The sequence below is a fragment of the Pongo pygmaeus genome, chromosome 11 (assembly GCF_028885625.2).
Source record: "Pongo pygmaeus isolate AG05252 chromosome 11, NHGRI_mPonPyg2-v2.0_pri, whole genome shotgun sequence".
Classification (NCBI taxonomy): Eukaryota; Metazoa; Chordata; class Mammalia; order Primates; family Hominidae; genus Pongo; species Pongo pygmaeus.
In genome coordinates, this window is record NC_072384.2 from 106,011,782 (window position 1) to 106,029,113 (window position 17,332).

A 17,332-nucleotide genomic window follows, 5' to 3' on the forward strand; every position below is an offset into this window, starting at 1 on the left:
AAGCTGCAGTTTAGAATGTATGGTGGGAAATAATTGCAAACAAGATTAGAAATAATAGCTTGGGCTCAATTCAAGGCCCAAATTTCTAGGCAAAGAGGTTTGGGTTTCACTTGCTAACCAATGGGGAGCCATTGATGTTTCAACATAAGCTTCAGTTAATCAAAATAAATGAAGACAATATTATATTACCTTTTTTTCTCCTTTGGTTTTTGGAGAGACCTCAAAATTATTCTTCTGTTTCCTTCCCCAAATGTCTCCTAAAATGGTCAGGAATTGTAATCCCAGATCTCTCATCAATGGCATCAAAATTGCATTTGCAATGAGGGCTGGAAAAGAGTGGACATAAATATAAACTAATGACATTATACTGGCTGCCCTATTGGAATTGCATTTGTTTATGATATAAGATGACAAATAACAAGGTTACCACAGGTGGCATGATTCGAGGTCAGGAGAGGTAATCGCATCAAACTTACATTTTACCGATTAAATGAGGCTTCATTTTTAGAATCTAGATTGAGGGGACAGATGTTCAAAAGGCCCCATTTCCAGACCCAATTTCCAGTTCTCTCCTAAGTGAATTCATTGGAGGTGTTTTAAGAGAGGGAATTTGCTTCGTTCTTTATTCATTTCCAAACTCATATGCTGGCTTCCTGCTCTCTGCTTCCCTCTCTCCTTCCCTCCTAGAGGGCCCTTTTATTCAGATTTTGAACTTTATCATTGCAAAAGTTCAGAAGGATTTCCATTTGCTGTGCCTTCAAGAGTGCATCATTCACTGCCACCAGTCTCCATAAATTGAGGAGATTGCATCCCTTCCCAGTTGCCTTAGGAAGTGGTCAAACAGCCACATTCCTGGGCTGATGGATTGGCTCATTTCTTGCCAGCTTAAGCCAAGATACAGATTTTATGAGACTGTCTTGTGACAGGCTGAAGTTGCTTTGAATAAAACAAAATCCAGCCTCAGCTCACAGAAATAATTCTTAAAACGCAGCTTATCCCAGGTTGGTGAGCAAAATTTGGTTAAAACCCTGAGCAAACAACTTAAATGATCTGGGTGAGGGATTTGAAGAAACTCCTTTTGGTTTTTCTTTTCATGCATCACTGTTGTTGACATGCTCACACACAGAACTGTGTATCCATAATATTTATAAATATGCAGCCACGGACTCAGTTACAAAAAGAAACTCGTGTTGGTAGACCTGATGTGATTAAAGGAGACATTTGAACTCTCCATAATGCAAGACAGACATGTTTTCTGAAGAATCATGGAGTTTTGTTTCAGGCTTACCAAGCAGATAGAACAGGGGTAGCACCTTGAATAAATGTCTTATTGTCTAGGAGGGTAGAGAGTCTTTTGAATTTTTGGCTCAATCTATGGGTTATAAGATCTATTCCCCACCTCATTACATGGGCTTTGGATTTTAGCACTGGAACTGACCTTTAGAATCACCCCTCTCGTTCTATAGATGAGAAAACAAGGGCTCAGAGTTGTCTACTAGCTTACCCAAGGTCACACAGCTTGCTAGTGGTGAGACTAGACTTGATTACTAGGCTTTTAAATCCTGCTCCAATGCTATTTCTAATAAACTTCCTGGTGGAGTAAGTGGCAAGGTGACAACCTCCTTTCTTTTTAAGTAGAAGAAAGAGTTTCTTCTTTGCCTTGCTACCAATAATTAAATGAAAACAATGCTGTGGAAATAGGGACAAGGTGGGATTATGCTGTAGATAAGAAATAAATTATAAAGTAGATAAAGTGTATTATTTTCAGAGGAAATGAGACCGATTGCTTTTCTCCACTAAGTGCCCTCAGGTATACACAGGAAATAGATGTCTCCTAGTCATCTGCTCTTTCTCTTTTCCATAGCATTTTAAAGTAACAGGGAATCGAGATGCCCCATTTAGGGGGTTTCAAACCATGCTCCAGGAAGCCCCAGTGGACTTGCAGAGAAGCCCTTCTGAGCTGAGGGCAGGGACTAGGAGGCCTGGACACTACACTGCTTCTGGCTACCTCCCTCCTAGCATCCAAGAAGAGCTCCCTTTTATTTTCTTTGTACATGGGAGGTCTAGGTAGAGTTTTGTTCAAGAATAAAAAAAGTACTTCAAAAAAACAAATAAATTTGAAAGCTACACACCTAATTCAGTCCGTTCATTGAATTACAGTTTGTGAAGCTGAGCCCCAGAAAAGTCAAATTGAGTGAGTTAAGAGCTAGGTGCCATCTCCCATCTTTCTGCTAATGTTGATCCCTCCATCTCCTGGTAACCCAGTCCCATCACCCCAGACTCACCTTTTACAACAACTGGGCCCTCTAATCCCACATTCAGCCAATGGCCAAGTTTCCCTGGTTTTGCCAAGGACCTTTTCCTTCAGTTCAACTAAAGCAAAGGATCTGATTGGTTTTTTACCAAGCTGTCGTGAAGTAAGCTATAGTAATCGGATTATTCACTACAGTCAGGTTTCAGTATTTAGCAAATATTATTGTCAAGTTCAGGTTATACAGTGTTCCTTTAAAACAATGCCAGCTACGTTTTTCTAGAAGGCAGACCAGATTTTTAAAAGATCTTCTTTTCCCATTCTTAATGCTTCTTAAAAATTAAATATTCACAAGGAAAGTGATTGGGTTCTGTAGGAAGGTGAGTTCCTAAGTGAAGGGGTACAACATCCCTTTGCCTTTTCAGGGCTATGTTACCCCTAGGCAGCGGCAGATGGTACTTAGGCTACCAGCAAAACAACAATACTTAAGAAGGAGAAAAAGAGCAAGACAGAAAGAGTTTAAAACAATCTGATATTTTACATTTCAAATAAAAACACCTAAGTAGTCATTATAGGAGGAAAATCAGAACTCGGTGACTTCAGAACTTAGTGTTCTCTTTATTTCCAATTACATCTGGAGCTGTCACTTTATTCCTTTCAGCCTTGGGCCTTTCTCAGACCTGACCTGGCTCATCCCGCAGCCTTCCCTCCCAGATGTAGGAGAAAATGCTCTAACAGTCCAAGCCTGGGTTTTGCTATCTCTCTTCGGGTGATGAATTTGCCCCAGGTGAAAGGTATTCACGAAATAGTTGCAGAATGAAGTCTTGTCAACTCACCGAACGGGCTCAGTAGCTCAAACAGGGTCAATTTCCCTTCTGTATATGGAGATTGGCCTTAAGGGTTTTGCCCTTGAGTTCAACCCTCCTTTGGCTTAGCTTGACTCCTCTGAAACAGGACAGCAACCATGTATAAAGTTCATTGTGGAACACAATAAAGACCTACAAAGTAATGGATGGTATAGCTCTTCAGAAGAAATTTTAGCTAATTTCTACTGTGACATGTTTGTATTTAAGAAATGATGTGTCCCCAACCCTAGAAAGGAAAGATCAGTTATCAAGAGGAGATGTAGAATGATTAAGTGTGTTTTCTTTACAATTTTTACTGATATGTTTCAAGAATTCTGTTCTCTCCAAGAAAAATAAAAACAGAAATTCCAGTGTTTATCTTTGTGGATATATGTTTGTGCAAATGATGTGTGATATTTTATGAGAAGGTGTGAACGTGTGTATAGGACTAAAGTGTGAATTACTGATATGTATATGTACTTGAAGTATGTTCAACATCTATGTTTCTGTGTGTTTCTGATTGTGAATGCAAGCCAAACAAGAATGTGAATTTATAAATTTGTGAGTATTGAAAAGGTTAACCACACACAACTGAAGCAGATGTTCTAATGAGTTCTCTGATACTTCAATAAGTGCCTTGATTTCCTTCAGATAAAGAAAGGATAGAAAAAAAGCAATGGATGACTCCTTTTTCTTTTGGTTTAACAGCAGACAGTACAGACTATCAGCTATGGGATATATATATAGTTTAATTTTTTGTTGTTGTTGTTGTTAGTGGAGAAATGATCGCTTCTGCTGTAGATGAGAAATTAAACCTTCCTGTGAAGAAGTTTCCTGTCTTTATTGCTGATGTGTGTGCCTGGTCTAATTACTAAAAGCTTAAACCTGGGGTGTGGGGAATCGAGGGAGAAAAGTTCCCCTTTCAAGAGTAATTGGAGAGAAGTAGAGGAAGGGATGGGGAAAGGAGGGAGAGAGTTTGGGTGGGGAGAGTGGAGAGTACGTGGAAACCATAACAGTTACTAAACAGGAGCTCAGCTCAGGTTTCCTCTGATGAATTCCAAGGCAAAAAAAGTGTGGTTTGGGGTGAGTTGGTGGCAGGGCTGCAGTTTTCTGCAAAACAGCTGGCAGAGGAGCTCGACCCGGTAGAAAATTCTCCCTTCTGCTAGTTGAGTAAGAGCAGCTGGTGATCTATGTCCTCACACCTCTGCCTTCTCAGAGGACCACTCCACCCTATTTCATATGCGTAAGCCAGGACCAAAGGGCCTCAATTTGGCTGGCTAGATGACTTTGGGTTCCCAGCATGGGTGAGTGGTGTGGGCACCTGGAAAGCCTGTGGGTATTGGCTGCAGAGGAACTGGGCCTCATGTGGTCTGGGTGGGAGGGATGAGCTCATTGTCTTCATGGGTTGGGGTGGGTGCAGGGTCATTAGGTAAGAAGATGATGTGCTGTGTACCAGCCTGAGGAAATGGCTGCTTTTGTTTTCCACCCAGTAGGAAATGGACCTGAATTCATTCCATTCTGGGCAGTTCAATACGGCACAGTTTGAGCTCGTGGAGGCTTGATGCCGAAAAGGCTACTTGTGTGGATTTGTGTCCCAACCACCCGTGTGCAGCGTGCCCATCTTTTATGCATTTAAAGCCTGTCAGGCCGGTAGTCTAAAGCAGAGGTCTGGGAGATAGTAATGCCAACAGACATGGGGAATAGTAAAGTGCACCTGTAGAGTTAAAAAATGCATGACCTGTTCCCTCAAAGCGTGAACAGAGGAGAAAGACCCATCCTGGAGGGCGGCTGCTGAGTCGTAATACATAATTCACGGGCCCATGCTGCTCCATGCAGATGGCGATATTAAATCGTGATTGATGCTAAGAGACACACACATCTCAGGAAGGTCTCCGAGAGGCTGCTGAATATTTCCATGTCTCATGTGCCTTCCCAGCTTCTGTTCTACTGTGGTATTTAAGCAAAACTCCCTATTTCCCAAGAATCCCTGCTGGGGATTGCAGAACTTTACTCCCGAATAGATGACATTCCTCAAATGTCATCACCCACCTTTGGAGCCTTTGAAGGTGGCTCCCTTCCCTCCCGGGCCACATGAAGCTGTTTGCCTCCAGCCAGGCACTGCGGGTACAGGGAGCCAGCTCTTCCTGCAAACGGCCAGTTATGGCTGGACAAAGCAGCAGCACACTCTGGTGGTGGTGACCAGGCAGGAGGGACAGTGGGCAGACAGCGCAGAAGAAACAGATGTTCATTCAACACAAAGCACCTTTGTCGAAATTCCAAGGCTAGAGCCAGTAGATTCTCTAATACAGATTTTTCCATTCGGTGTATAATGAAATAATAAATCAAATTTGCGGTATATGTGGAATTAAATGTTTGGGGGTTTTGCATTTTTTTTCTTAAAAAAAAATTTAAAAAGGCTGCAATCACCCTCCAGGGCCTGTTCTAGCCCAAAGCTGAAAGCGCTTCCTCTGCACCACATGTAATTGTTACCAGGCTCACTTGTGGGTCGGCACCACAAAACCACCATTGTCAGTTCCCAGAGCCCTGACTGCTGGCTGCCTGCGTTGGGCTGGGAGACACCGAATAAAATGAAGGATTTATGAGATAAAGATAGAGATGGGAGGTTGAATGAGGAGAGGAAGATGGGCCAAGGAGGGGAGGCAGGAAAGGCAGGGAGGCATGTTGAGTTTGCAGTCCTCTTGTTTTTTTAATCGCAGACCATGTAATTGAGAATATTTATGACCATGTTCTGGAATACTTTCATCTGTGTGTGTGTGTGTGTGTAGTTGGGTGGGTAGGGGGAGGGATGAGCTGGAATAATCTCTTCCACCGAATGAGTAAGTAGGTTAGTCTTCTGGACTGCCATAAAAGGTCTGTAAAATAGTTTTAATCAGACACTGGTACAGAAGAGAAGGAGGGAGTGTGGGGGGGAAGAAAGCTGTAACATATTTGAAGTTCTTTGGGTTGTTGATTTCTCTTTCAGACCCACCGTGCGGAGGTCGTTTGAATTCCAAAGATGCTGGCTATATCACCTCTCCCGGTTACCCCCAGGACTACCCCTCCCACCAGAACTGCGAGTGGATTGTTTACGCCCCCGAACCCAACCAGAAGATTGTCCTCAACTTCAACCCTCACTTTGAAATCGAGAAGCACGACTGCAAGTAAGCACCGTCCTGTCCCACTGGGTATCCCATCCATGAGATGCACACGCTCTGCCCTCACCCCTGCTCTCGTCACTTCTATCACCCCTCACCCCAAGACCTGCTGCTAACCACTGGTGGATCCTGGCCCCAGAGGAAAACCTCAAGGGGCATTCCCTTTTCAGGGAAAGAAAGGTGTGGCTGATCCCACAGTATGGTGGAAAGAGCCTTCTTGAGTGAAAAGTAGAGAACATTAACCTACCTCCAAAGGCCGATAGTGGAGGAGAATTTCCATGTGGTGGTAGGGGCTGGACTACAAAACTCCACCTCTTGACTTTGGGTTACCTTGCACTTGGAGATCTCCCCATTTCCACAGCTGCTACATGTATAAACCCCACCTGCTTCCTTAATAAGATAGTAGCTGTATCCCCAAGTGGAGACTTCCCCTGCATCCAGCCATGCAGGATCAGCCTGTTACCTTATATAGTGATAACTGGTTTCCTTATAGGGAAAAAAAAAGGGTAAAAAAAAACAAATCTAAGTAGTTCTAAGATTCATATTGGTTCTTGATAGCTGTGCTACACAAGTCAGAGTCTCAAAGTCAGTGTCATGGATTTATTTAACAAACACTCTTCTAATTGCATTACGAATATGAATCCATTTACTTTGCACAGTGGGCCCTGGGAAGTTAGTGCCATTATGATCTCCATTTTGCAAAAGAGAGAAAACCGAAGCACAGAGAGGTTAGGTCAGTCACCCAAGGTGACTCAGCTGGTCTTACAACATTGGTTCTGCCACCCTGGAAATGTGTGGCTTAGGAACTCCCAAGTGGACATTTAGACACTTGGGAGTACTTTAGAAATGCCATGTTACCACCGAGGTCCCTAAAAGTTAAGGTTGGGAAGCAGGCAGCATGTCTAGAATGCAGATGTGCTTTAAGCTGTCTACTGAGTTCCATCTTAAAGTCTTTTCTCATTGGAAATAAAGTGAGAGTTTTTGTACAGAAAAGAATGTGCCAACAGTCATATTCTGCCCCAAATGAGCACCTACAGCATGCTGTTACTCTGATAAGTATTCACTGCTCCCATGTGATTAATACATTGTCTAAGCATTCCTTGCTATTAAGCAAGGAATTGCAAATACTGAAAAATTAATAAAGGGGCCGGCTAGCAGGACAGGTACCAAGGAGAAGGCAAAACTCCTACAGGCCAGGTCTGGGCCAGCACTTCCTCATGGAGGAAACAAGGCCGCTCTTTAACTGGTGCTAGACTGTGAGGCTCAGTGAATTGATGTCATTATTATCCCCCTAGGACTAATTTGCACCTACATAATGGTTTTCTCCTAACAAGAGGTAGTCTTTGTTGAAAACCAAAGGGTTTCCCGGATGAATGCCTCATGTGACGAAGAGTCATAAGATGAAATTTCTAATCCCAGATCCACTCTTGACTCAATGGATGACATAGGGAAACTCATCAGTTCCTCTTTGTCTAAGTTACATGAGTACCCTGGATACATTTGCTCAGCATCCCAAGGCTTCTGATTCCCTGACAGTGAACTTTATCAAAGATTTCTATTAGAAGAGCTTCTTTATAAGGTGTTTTTGGCTCTGATTCCTCTGGCTGGACTGCAGAAGGTTGGCACAAACGGAAGCATAATGTAAAGAGAGAGCCTGGGTCTGAGCTCAGAGAAATTTGACTAAGCACCTCTCTCTACTAAGGGCCAAATTCTGTTATGCTTATGCCAGCAAATTTCCCAGGGAAATTGCCAAGAGGTCATCCTATGTATATTCATAGTGGCAGAGGGAGAAAGCATGGCTTTTGGAAGGAAAAACTTAGGAGCTCGTAAGCATGGCTTAAAACATGTTGGGAAGGATGAAAGGCCAGAAAAACATGCTTCTGCCCTGCTTTGGGTTGCAGGGCACCCCTTCCATGAACAGGACTCAGTCCCAGAGATGGGGAGAACTGAAGGTTGCCAGAGCCTCTGACAAGGGGAAGAAGAAGGCATTGCCCCTTGCTGGAGGTGGAGTAGGGGAAGCCAGAGATTTACAGGGTTATCTTCTGGCTTATCATCCTCGCTAAATCACTTCCTGTTTTTCTCCCTATTCCATGACCTCATGTGTCTAGTTGGAACCTAAAAAGTGAAGGAGGTCAGAAAAAAATCTTTCTGGGGTCTGTTTCTCCCAGTGCCAAACTATCAGAGAGGCTCTGTTGGGATTAAGCCTCATCCACTTGACCTTGTCATTAATTCTCTGTTCCTCCCCCCACTTCTCCCCCACTCCCCATTTCTCTCTCTTTCTCTCTCTCATTAATATTTGTATTTAGAAAGACACATCTGGTTTTCTCAGGCTTTCACTCTTCAAGGTATTTTTGATATTTCCCCTGGCCATTTGCATTTACAATAAATGGGCTTCCCCTCCCCACTGCCTTGTTTTACTTTCTTGTGAAAGGAACAATTAATCTAATTGAAGTCCTGGAAGTTCTGTCTTGTTCCGGCTCTCCCTCTCTCTTCCACACTGCATTTTCATTCCAAGGGAGCTCCTGGGTTTGGAAAGCACTCACTCTCCAAGGAAATTAGCCTGCTTTCTCCTTTTATTTTGGGTGCGTGCTTCAAATTGGATTTGGCTCTGCAGGCCCATAAGGTGGATACTTCCCAAAAGAAAACTGCGTGGGCTGGTCTTCCGATCACAGAGCACAGCAACAATGCCCCAGCAAAAAGGGGAACTGAGCAAGGAAGTCAGGAGAAGCAGCCAGCTCAGCTGTGGAGACAGAGCAGTGGTCAGCACGCCCAGCCTCGTGTTTGCCCGGGTTCTTCCTATGTGCAGGGTTAACTGCAAAGATTGCCCCGAGGCCTGGAAACAGGGCCCTGATATGAAAGAATTTATCCTGGGCTGTGGCCCCTGGGTCCTTGGCTCCCTGTATACCATGAACTCTACATCCCAAAGGTTGAGACAGTTGCTGAGTAAACCCCAAATAGACCTTTTCCCCTAACCGTTGCTTATTAACTTTGTTCCATCGAAGCTTGCTGTCTGCTTGGAAAATTTCACTCACAAGCCGCAGCTTTGCCTGACTCAGTGCAATCCAAGGCCACCATCTCTGGTGAACTTCCCTTGACTCCTCCCTCCAGTCACTTGCAGAAATGCAAATCCTGGGCACCCACAGGCTGTTTTGGGGCCTGTATAGAAGCTGTGGGCAGAAACCAGAGGCCGCTGTGGTACCGCTGGACTCCTGCGGCCAAAGGACAAAAGGGCGAGACTATGGGCCGTCTGGGCAAACAGAGAGAAGCCACTTTATTCCCTGTGGAGTGGAGGATGCTAGGATGTTGCTGCTCCAGCAGACAGAGGCCTTTCGCTTGAGTCATCAGCCAACAGACTGAATGTTATGGTTTTAGAAACCAATACACAAAGTTGAGTGGTTTTTTCCATTTCTAAAATTTAAAATGTATGTATTTTTAAAACACTCACCTGCATATAATACACAGCTTGTTCAGGAGTTCTCAAACAGCCACAGCACCCACCCCATCCCAGAGGCTCAACCAAATAAAACCAAAACCAAGAGGCTGGGGCCTTTTAAGCATTGGTAATTTCTACCTGTAATCCCAGCCCTTTGGGAGGCCGAGGCAGGCAGGTCACCTGAGGTCAGGAGTTCGAGACCAGCCTGGTCAACATGGTGAAACCCCGTCTCTACTAAAAATACAAAAAAAATTAGCCAGGCTTGGTGGTGCGCGCCTGTAATCCCAGCTACTCTGGAGGCTGAGGCAGGAGAATCACTTGAACCTGGGAGGCAGAGGCTGCAGTGAGCTGAGATTGTGCCGCTGCACTCCGGCCTGGGCGAAAGAGTGAGACTCTGTCTCAAAAAAAAAAAAAAAAAAAAAAAGAATTGGTAATTTCTAGATGGGTATCTTGATGGGTCTCAGAAAGTGCGAAACCCACTAGCAAGAAATGAAAGAACATTTCTTAGGCTAAAAACCTCAAGGAAGCCTACATAAATGATTGTATGTGCTATGTTCAGCACAGCAATATCTCACTTACCACGTATCATTGAAGAATGACATTCCATTTAGGTGAAGTGTCCAGATACTGAAATATCCACCTTTAAAGTTCTTTTTTAAGAACTTTAAAGGTTCCAAGGGTTCTTTTTTAAAGGATTTCTGATAAAGAACATTCTAAATCATGTGCCGCACTTCCCTGTCTTTTTAAAACCTACATTGAGAGGAGTCAACTTTTTCTCAATGATTCAGGCTTCTAATTCTAAGCTTCACTTTTGTGACAGCAGCCAGTATTGCCACAATTGGAACAGGCAGATTAAGATTTGAATTTTTATTGACCTTTTAAACTTCCCAGGCCTCAGTTTCCTCATCTGCAAAGCTGTCATAATAATAAATATTTTGCAAGATTTATCTGCCTTTTTATGTAGATGCCCAATAAGTTAGCAACTGTGTTAGCATCATTGGACTTTGTCAGGGGACGATTTGGGACTATTTTCTCTCAATCCTCCTGCTTTCACACATCCTGTTACGAGTATGTCTGTCTCCTGTAGCCTTCCCCTTCTGACTTGTTTTTGCTTTTTTATTGGGTTATCAATTTTGCTTCAGGAGCCCTTGCTGTCTCTTGGGAAGTTTGAGTTCTGGGACCTAAGCTTTGCCTAAGCCAGTGCAATCCCAAGGCCAGCATTTCCAGCTGGCTTCAGCCAGCCAAGCTTGCAGCAGAGTTAGGACAGGGGAGTGATCTCAAAGTGACAAAGCGTAAGAGCAACAGAGGATGGAGTTCTCAACATCAGTGTAGCTGTTCATAATCTTTTCTTCTAAACTCCCCCACACCCTCATATTCTGCATATTTAAGGTTTTGGATATTTGCCTCTAAGTATCCTAGATAAACAGGGTGCTCTTGTGTTTATTTACAGCCAGAGGGGCCCTCTATATCTTAGAAGATGTGTCTGTTTCTCCCAAAGTAAGAGATGATATCTTAGAAAGGTAGCAGTTTCCTAGTTGATAACCTGATCATAGTAAACAGAGAGATCAGACCAGACCCCAGTCATCTGGCCCTCCCCACTCAGCCAGCAGTTTCCACTCAGTAAACACCCTTGATTCCCTGCAAACAACCAAGCATAGTCTTACATCTGCGTGAGCCCCCTGAGTTCCCAGGGCTCAAGCCCTCCTTCCTCTCCCTCCATGGTGTCCAGCTGCAAGCTCCCATCTTCCTCCCCTGAGTTTCCTTGCTTCCTGCAGTTCTCTCGTATCACCCCCTCCTCTGAACTCCCAGAGCACTTGATGTTGCCTGAGTCCATTGCTTTTTGTTCATATGTGGTCATCTTGAGTTCTCAGCAAGTAAATTCTACAAGGACACAAAGCATGTACTTCATATCTAAACTCCCACGGCACCTAGTCTAGGAGGGTGCTAGGCAGGTGTGTGCAGGTGATTTAGTGATATTTTTTACATTGGAAATGCCAGGCAATAGGTCAGCATGAGCTGAATCTGTGTTGGAAGGCAGACAGATCTGTTTTTCCCTATGTGTCCATCTGGGAATATGACATAATCTTAGGGGGTAGGACACAGGCCAAGAATGTCACTAGCTGATTTGGGACATGAGTCTCTCACCAACAAAATGATAATAGACCATTCATTCATTCATCAGGAAATAGCTATTAAACACCTACTATGTGCTAAGCACGTGCTAAGCACGTTGGGAATACAGCGATGAATAAATCATATTCTTTTCCCTAAAGTCACTGTTACTCTTTCCATTTTACAGATGAAGAAACTTGGGCTCAAAGAAGTTAAGCAACTGGCCCGAGGTTCCACTCCCATAAGTGGCAGAGAAGGGTTTTGAAGCCAGATACCCTAGTTTTCAATCTCTGCTTTACTCTTGTGCTGTCTGCCTCCCCGGCATCATGCGTTTGGCAGGGGACATGATATGGACCTGTTATATGGGCCCACAGCATCCAGGTCCAGCCTAAGCTGGGAAGATCAAGGAAGGCTCCCTGGAGGAGGTGACGCCTATACGAATTCTAAAGAAGTAGGCCAGGCAGCAGGGAGTGTGTTTGGCTGGTGTCACAGGCAGACAGCAGCATGCCCAAAGACAAGAAGGAGGGAGGGTTTGATGCCTTCAGGAACCAAAATAATTGAACATGCCTGAACCCAATTTCTTAACCAGTGAGCATTGTAAGGGTAGAGTAAAAGGGGCTGTCCTTGTGACTTGCTGACACAAACCCTTTTCCCGGTGAAGAGGTGCCTGAGCAATACTATTTAATTGTATTTCCTGGCCAGACAACTTCCACCATCTCCTTAGGAGACAGAGTGGTCAGGATGCAGGAAAGACTGAGATGATGGGGACTCTCTGCTGTCCCCACCTTCCCTGTCCATTGTAGGGTCTCTGCAGCCTCATACCCTATGTCCAGCGACCCCCCAGTGGAATGCCTGAAAGTGGGGTTTGGCCTGGGAGAGTCCAGGTAACACTTCAGATTAAGCTCCTCTTGTCAATTTCCTGCTACACAAGACTTTCTGAATCCAAGTCTCTTTCCTATGAATAGAGGGCGGGAGGCCAGATTGCCCAGTTGGAGGTGTGGCTTCAGCTGGTGTCCGTTGAAGTCTGAAAAGCCAACAAAGCATAGCGAGAATTCTGTGTGGTTCAAGAGGGTGCCTTGTGCTTGTTGAGGAGAGGCCGTTGGCTTGATCACTCACGACACTATTACTGACGTTATTATTTACTGCCTGCCCAGCCACAGAAATATTCTAATTCCCCTAAGGAGCCAGTGAGCAGTAATACTTTTCTGTATTGCAACAATCCTCCTAATGACAGAAACAGATCCACCTCCAGGTACGTGGTGGACGAATGGGAGCAGCTGGCTGCTGGCCCCACACTTACCAACCTTGACCACAGGGTCCACCCAGCAACTCCACCTCGCTCATGGATCAGGGGGAAAAACAACTCACAGACTGTTCTCCTCCTCTTACCAAGGTTAAAAAGCAGCTGGAATTACTCTGGGCAGTTTGTTTTTAAAAACGAGTGCTGCAATTGTAACTGTCTCAATGCAAGCTTCGCTGTGGATGCCCTTCTTAACAATATGCTTTATCTTCTGACTGAGAAAATCACTTGAGATTTTATCATGCACAATCCCACTTGTTCTGCCTCTCCACCCTGGCACCTTCTCTGAACCCAGAGATCCCAGAGGGCCAGCATCTCACCCCATGTAACTCCACGTAATTCTCCCATCTAATTATACTGGCTGAGAGTCTGTCTTAAGAAATTCAGTGGGAGCTCCAGGTATGGAGGGGATAAAGAAGAGATGGAAATATACCAAGTGAAAACATCAGATTTTTCTAAAAAGGGATTGGTGTATTTTCCTGGAGTCATGAGTCCTATAGAAAAAAAATTTATATTCTTTTTGTTGTGTCCTTTTTAGTGGCAAGGGATTTAAGCCTTTGGATTAAGAGAAACTCAAAAGATAATTTAATTCCATTCTTACACTTCTGCCTGGATAAATAATTCCAGAAAAAAAAAAAAAAAAAAAGATATCAGCTGCCCTTGTCTTTCCTTCCAGAAAAGAGCTTCTGTAATCGTCCTTCATTATGGGACATCGTGCCTCACAACTCATCTCAGTTGATTGCAGAGTAGATGGTTGTATTTAATTTACATAATCAAAATTTTTTTCCTAGAAGGAGAAGCCCTGAAAAATGTTAGCTGGGTCAAAATAAAATTTTCTAAAAAGAAGAAGGAAAAGGAAAAGGAGAAAGAAATACGAGTTGGGCTTAGGTTTGGGAGGGCAGCAGAAAAGCATGACTTTTTTTATGCCTTTTTTCGAGCTTTGTAGCCAAGCATCTTGGCAGTCTCTAATATTTTTCTACTTTTTCCCACTGGGGACTCAACTGTATGTTTGTGGGTCACGTGGAGGAACTCTCAGAATTAGACAACAATAGCAAACATTTATTGAACTCTTGCCAGACATCAGGTCCTACCCTAAGAGCTTTCTATGTTTAACCTCCACAGCTGGTACTGGTTCTACTATTATCCCATTTAACAGATGGAGATACTGAGGCCCTGAGAGATCACACAAATAGTAATCGTGGGGCTGAGTTTGAAGCCAGGCAGCCCAAAGCTGCCTTTGTATACCTGTGTCAATCTGCTTGGGGCTGTCATCTGCTGTCCCAGTGCTTAGGTATGTGGGGCCTCTCTGATTTCTTTAGATATCCTTGACAAGCCTTTTCTTTTCCTTTTCTCTTTTTATTCCTTTTCTTTGCCTCTTCCTGCCATGCAGTCACCTCCGGATGCCAGCGGGGCAGTCAAGGAGAGAGATCTCTTTCTGTGTCTTTAAATACAAGCTGGAGGCCTCTCAGTCCATCGTCTCTCTCTGCCTCCCTGTCATCTACCTCCTACTCCCCCAATCCCCCCGCAGCCCCGCTCACCATCCTCTTCAAATTCCCTGCCATCCTCACCACCACCTTCACTCTCCATCTGGAGTCCAAAGATGTGAGGGCCAGTAATAGAGTGTCAGCGGAAGTAATTGATTCCTCACACCGAGAGAATTCGCCTGCCTTTAGTGTCAATGGAGCTGAACCAGAGTCTCGGAGGGTGAGCGAGACATGTAAACAGTCTATGGCCGAGCTGTCAGGATGAAGCCAGACACACCGGAGAGTGAACGAGGGGGGAAATGGTGGAACAAATAATTGTTTTATTGGAAAGGAAAGGAGTAAATAATATTTCAGTCCAGGAATTGGCAGTTTGAAAGAGATGGTTGAGAGCTCAGAGCAGAAGAATTCGTGATGCAGGTTTTAATGGAAGAGATTTTCTTTGTCTCAAAGTAGGAGGTTTCGTCCCCACCCGACCCCCCCCTCCCATTATCATCATTATTATCATTAAAATAATTACTGTAACAATTACAGTTGATGAGACCTCAGGTTTATACAGCACCTTTCATCTAAAAGTTCAAAGCGATTTATCTATGTGTCATCTTTTGAGAGTGGTAGGAGGGTAAGAAAGTATTATTTTGGGGGGTCATCTGCTGGGAAACTGAGGTCCAAGCAGTTACAAGATTTAGTCCAAGCCTCAGGGCAGGCTGCTGGGTTAAATGTTGGGGTACTGAGTTATCTTCTGGGGGCCTTTTCTGCTGTACTCTTCCCTGCCTGGGCCTTTATACACATGTGGCTCTTGAAGCTCATCCTTGGCACTGATGCCTCCTCCACGCTGCCAGGGCCCCCACTGGTCGCTACAATATTGTGGCCAACCAGCCAGAAGCCCTGTGTGCGAAACAAACAGCCTGCTTATGGCTGTGAGATGAATAAAGATCCTTCAAGGTCTGACTCACACAGCTCCCATCCTGCTCAGAGACTTCCTGTAATCTGGTTCCCTTTCTTGTAGAAGCTCATGTCCTTTCTAAACGTCTTTCTTCATGGTCTTATGAGGCTCTAGCCAGGAGCACCCAACATTCCTAAATGCTTGCTTCCTCCACCCCCAACAAACCCCGACCTGTTCTCTCAGAATGGAAAGGGCATTTCTGGGGTGGGGAGAGAAGGTGAGTGCTTTAACATGCCTCAATGGCCCGGGCTGCCTGTGCAGCATGATGCTTCAGAATGCAGCTGTCGAGAGCATAGTCACAAGCGGAAGCAGTTCCAGCTGACTGGCCCCTGAATGCTAGATTCAGAATCTCCGCCCTGGCGTGGCAGCAGCCCTTTCCTGCTTGGACATTAGTGCAGGCCCATCATTTCCACACCATGGTGTTTTTTGCACAGTAGTGACAAGTTTGCCCCTGGAGCCAGGAGAAGCTCCAAGCTCTGTAATCTGAAGCTCCAAGTAAATGAACTCTAAAAGGGGGGCCCATCACACCTGCCACCTACTCCCAAACTGTCCCCTACTTGGATTTCTGCATGGCACGTTTTTCAGATGAGTTTTGCATCTTCCAAGTTTTGTTAGGGAGGCTGGATGCCAGCAAAGGGGAATAGAAAAATGATATGGAGCCTAAATCCCTGGAAAAACAGAAAGGACTTTTCTGTTGCTGTGGTGGATTCCCTGGTGCCCGGTACACTTCCGTTCCCAGCAGGCTCCCGTCTTTCGGACAGATGGGGAAGTTTTCATTTGCCCTCAGAGTTGGATCCCCTGGGAGCCAGAATTAGTGTGAACACCTATTCCGGAGGGAACTGTTCACCCTGCCGAGTAAAGGGGCACTGCCAGCACACCAGGAGCCCCAGACGCTGTGCTCTGATTGCCCTTCAGTGGTCACCCATGCAGGCAGCCCCACCGGGCACAAAGGCATGATTCCTGTTCCCTTTTGTCAAATGAGGCCAAATGAGACCAACTGAGGCATGCAAGCGTGATTGACCCAGGCCAGCATAGGAAAATTTAGTGAGTCCTGGCCCTGCTGGGATTCACCTTTACACCTGCTAGTGCTGCTGCTGCTGCCGCCGCTGAGAAAAACAGAAATGGAAAGAAATTGTGGACTACTCTTCCTTTGCACTCTGGTATCATTCCAGAATGCTAGCAAGGGGCCCTTTAAGTTGGCTGCAGAGGGTGAGGATTTTATAGACACAGAGCAGACCAACGAAAGACCCAACACTCATGCTGAAAGCAGCCTGCCCCAAAGCCTTAAACTTCACATTGGCACCGGTTGCCTAGAAAACCATTCCTTACATAAGCAAACATGTTTCATCCAAGTGGCCTCCAGTGTGTGTTCTGGTCCAGAAGCAGAGCAGACCCGTGACCACACGGCCTCAGGAATGTGCCTTGCTGGCCAGCCAGGTCAGCGAGGGAAATGGTATTCACCCAAAGGACCAGCGCAGAAGTGGGGGAGGCTTTGTTGTGTGCCCTTAATTCTCTGAAAGTTCACCTTCAGAGAGACTTATCAGACACGCTGTCTGGAGTGGCCTCCTTCCTCACGTTGGGAGGCATTCTTGGCAGCCTGCTCCATGAGGAACAATGAGATTGGCGGGGCCCTCACCATCATCGCAGGGCCTTTGCGGAAAAAGAGCCAGCAATTATAAATAGATGTTATTTGTCATTTCCATTTTCTTGCCTTCAAGGTTTTTTGGAATAATTCCTTCAGTTTGTTTTGGGTTATTCTCTCCATGTACTTCCTTTGGTGGGTGGTCAGACTTCCTCCTTTCTGAAGAG

General features: G+C 45.0%; 1 protein-coding gene across 9 annotated transcripts in view; it reads left to right on the forward strand.

The window, feature by feature from the left end:
• NRP2 (neuropilin 2) overlaps positions 1–17,332 on the forward strand; it is a 115,754-nt gene that overhangs the window by 9,098 nt on the left and 89,324 nt on the right. For all 9 annotated transcript variants that reach the window (XM_054478836.2, XM_063647807.1, XM_054478837.2 and 6 more), the window contains one exon: positions 6,080–6,257. In XM_054478836.2, the coding sequence (XP_054334811.1) occupies positions 6,080–6,257 (178 nt within the window). The remainder of the gene's footprint in view (positions 1–6,079; positions 6,258–17,332) is intronic.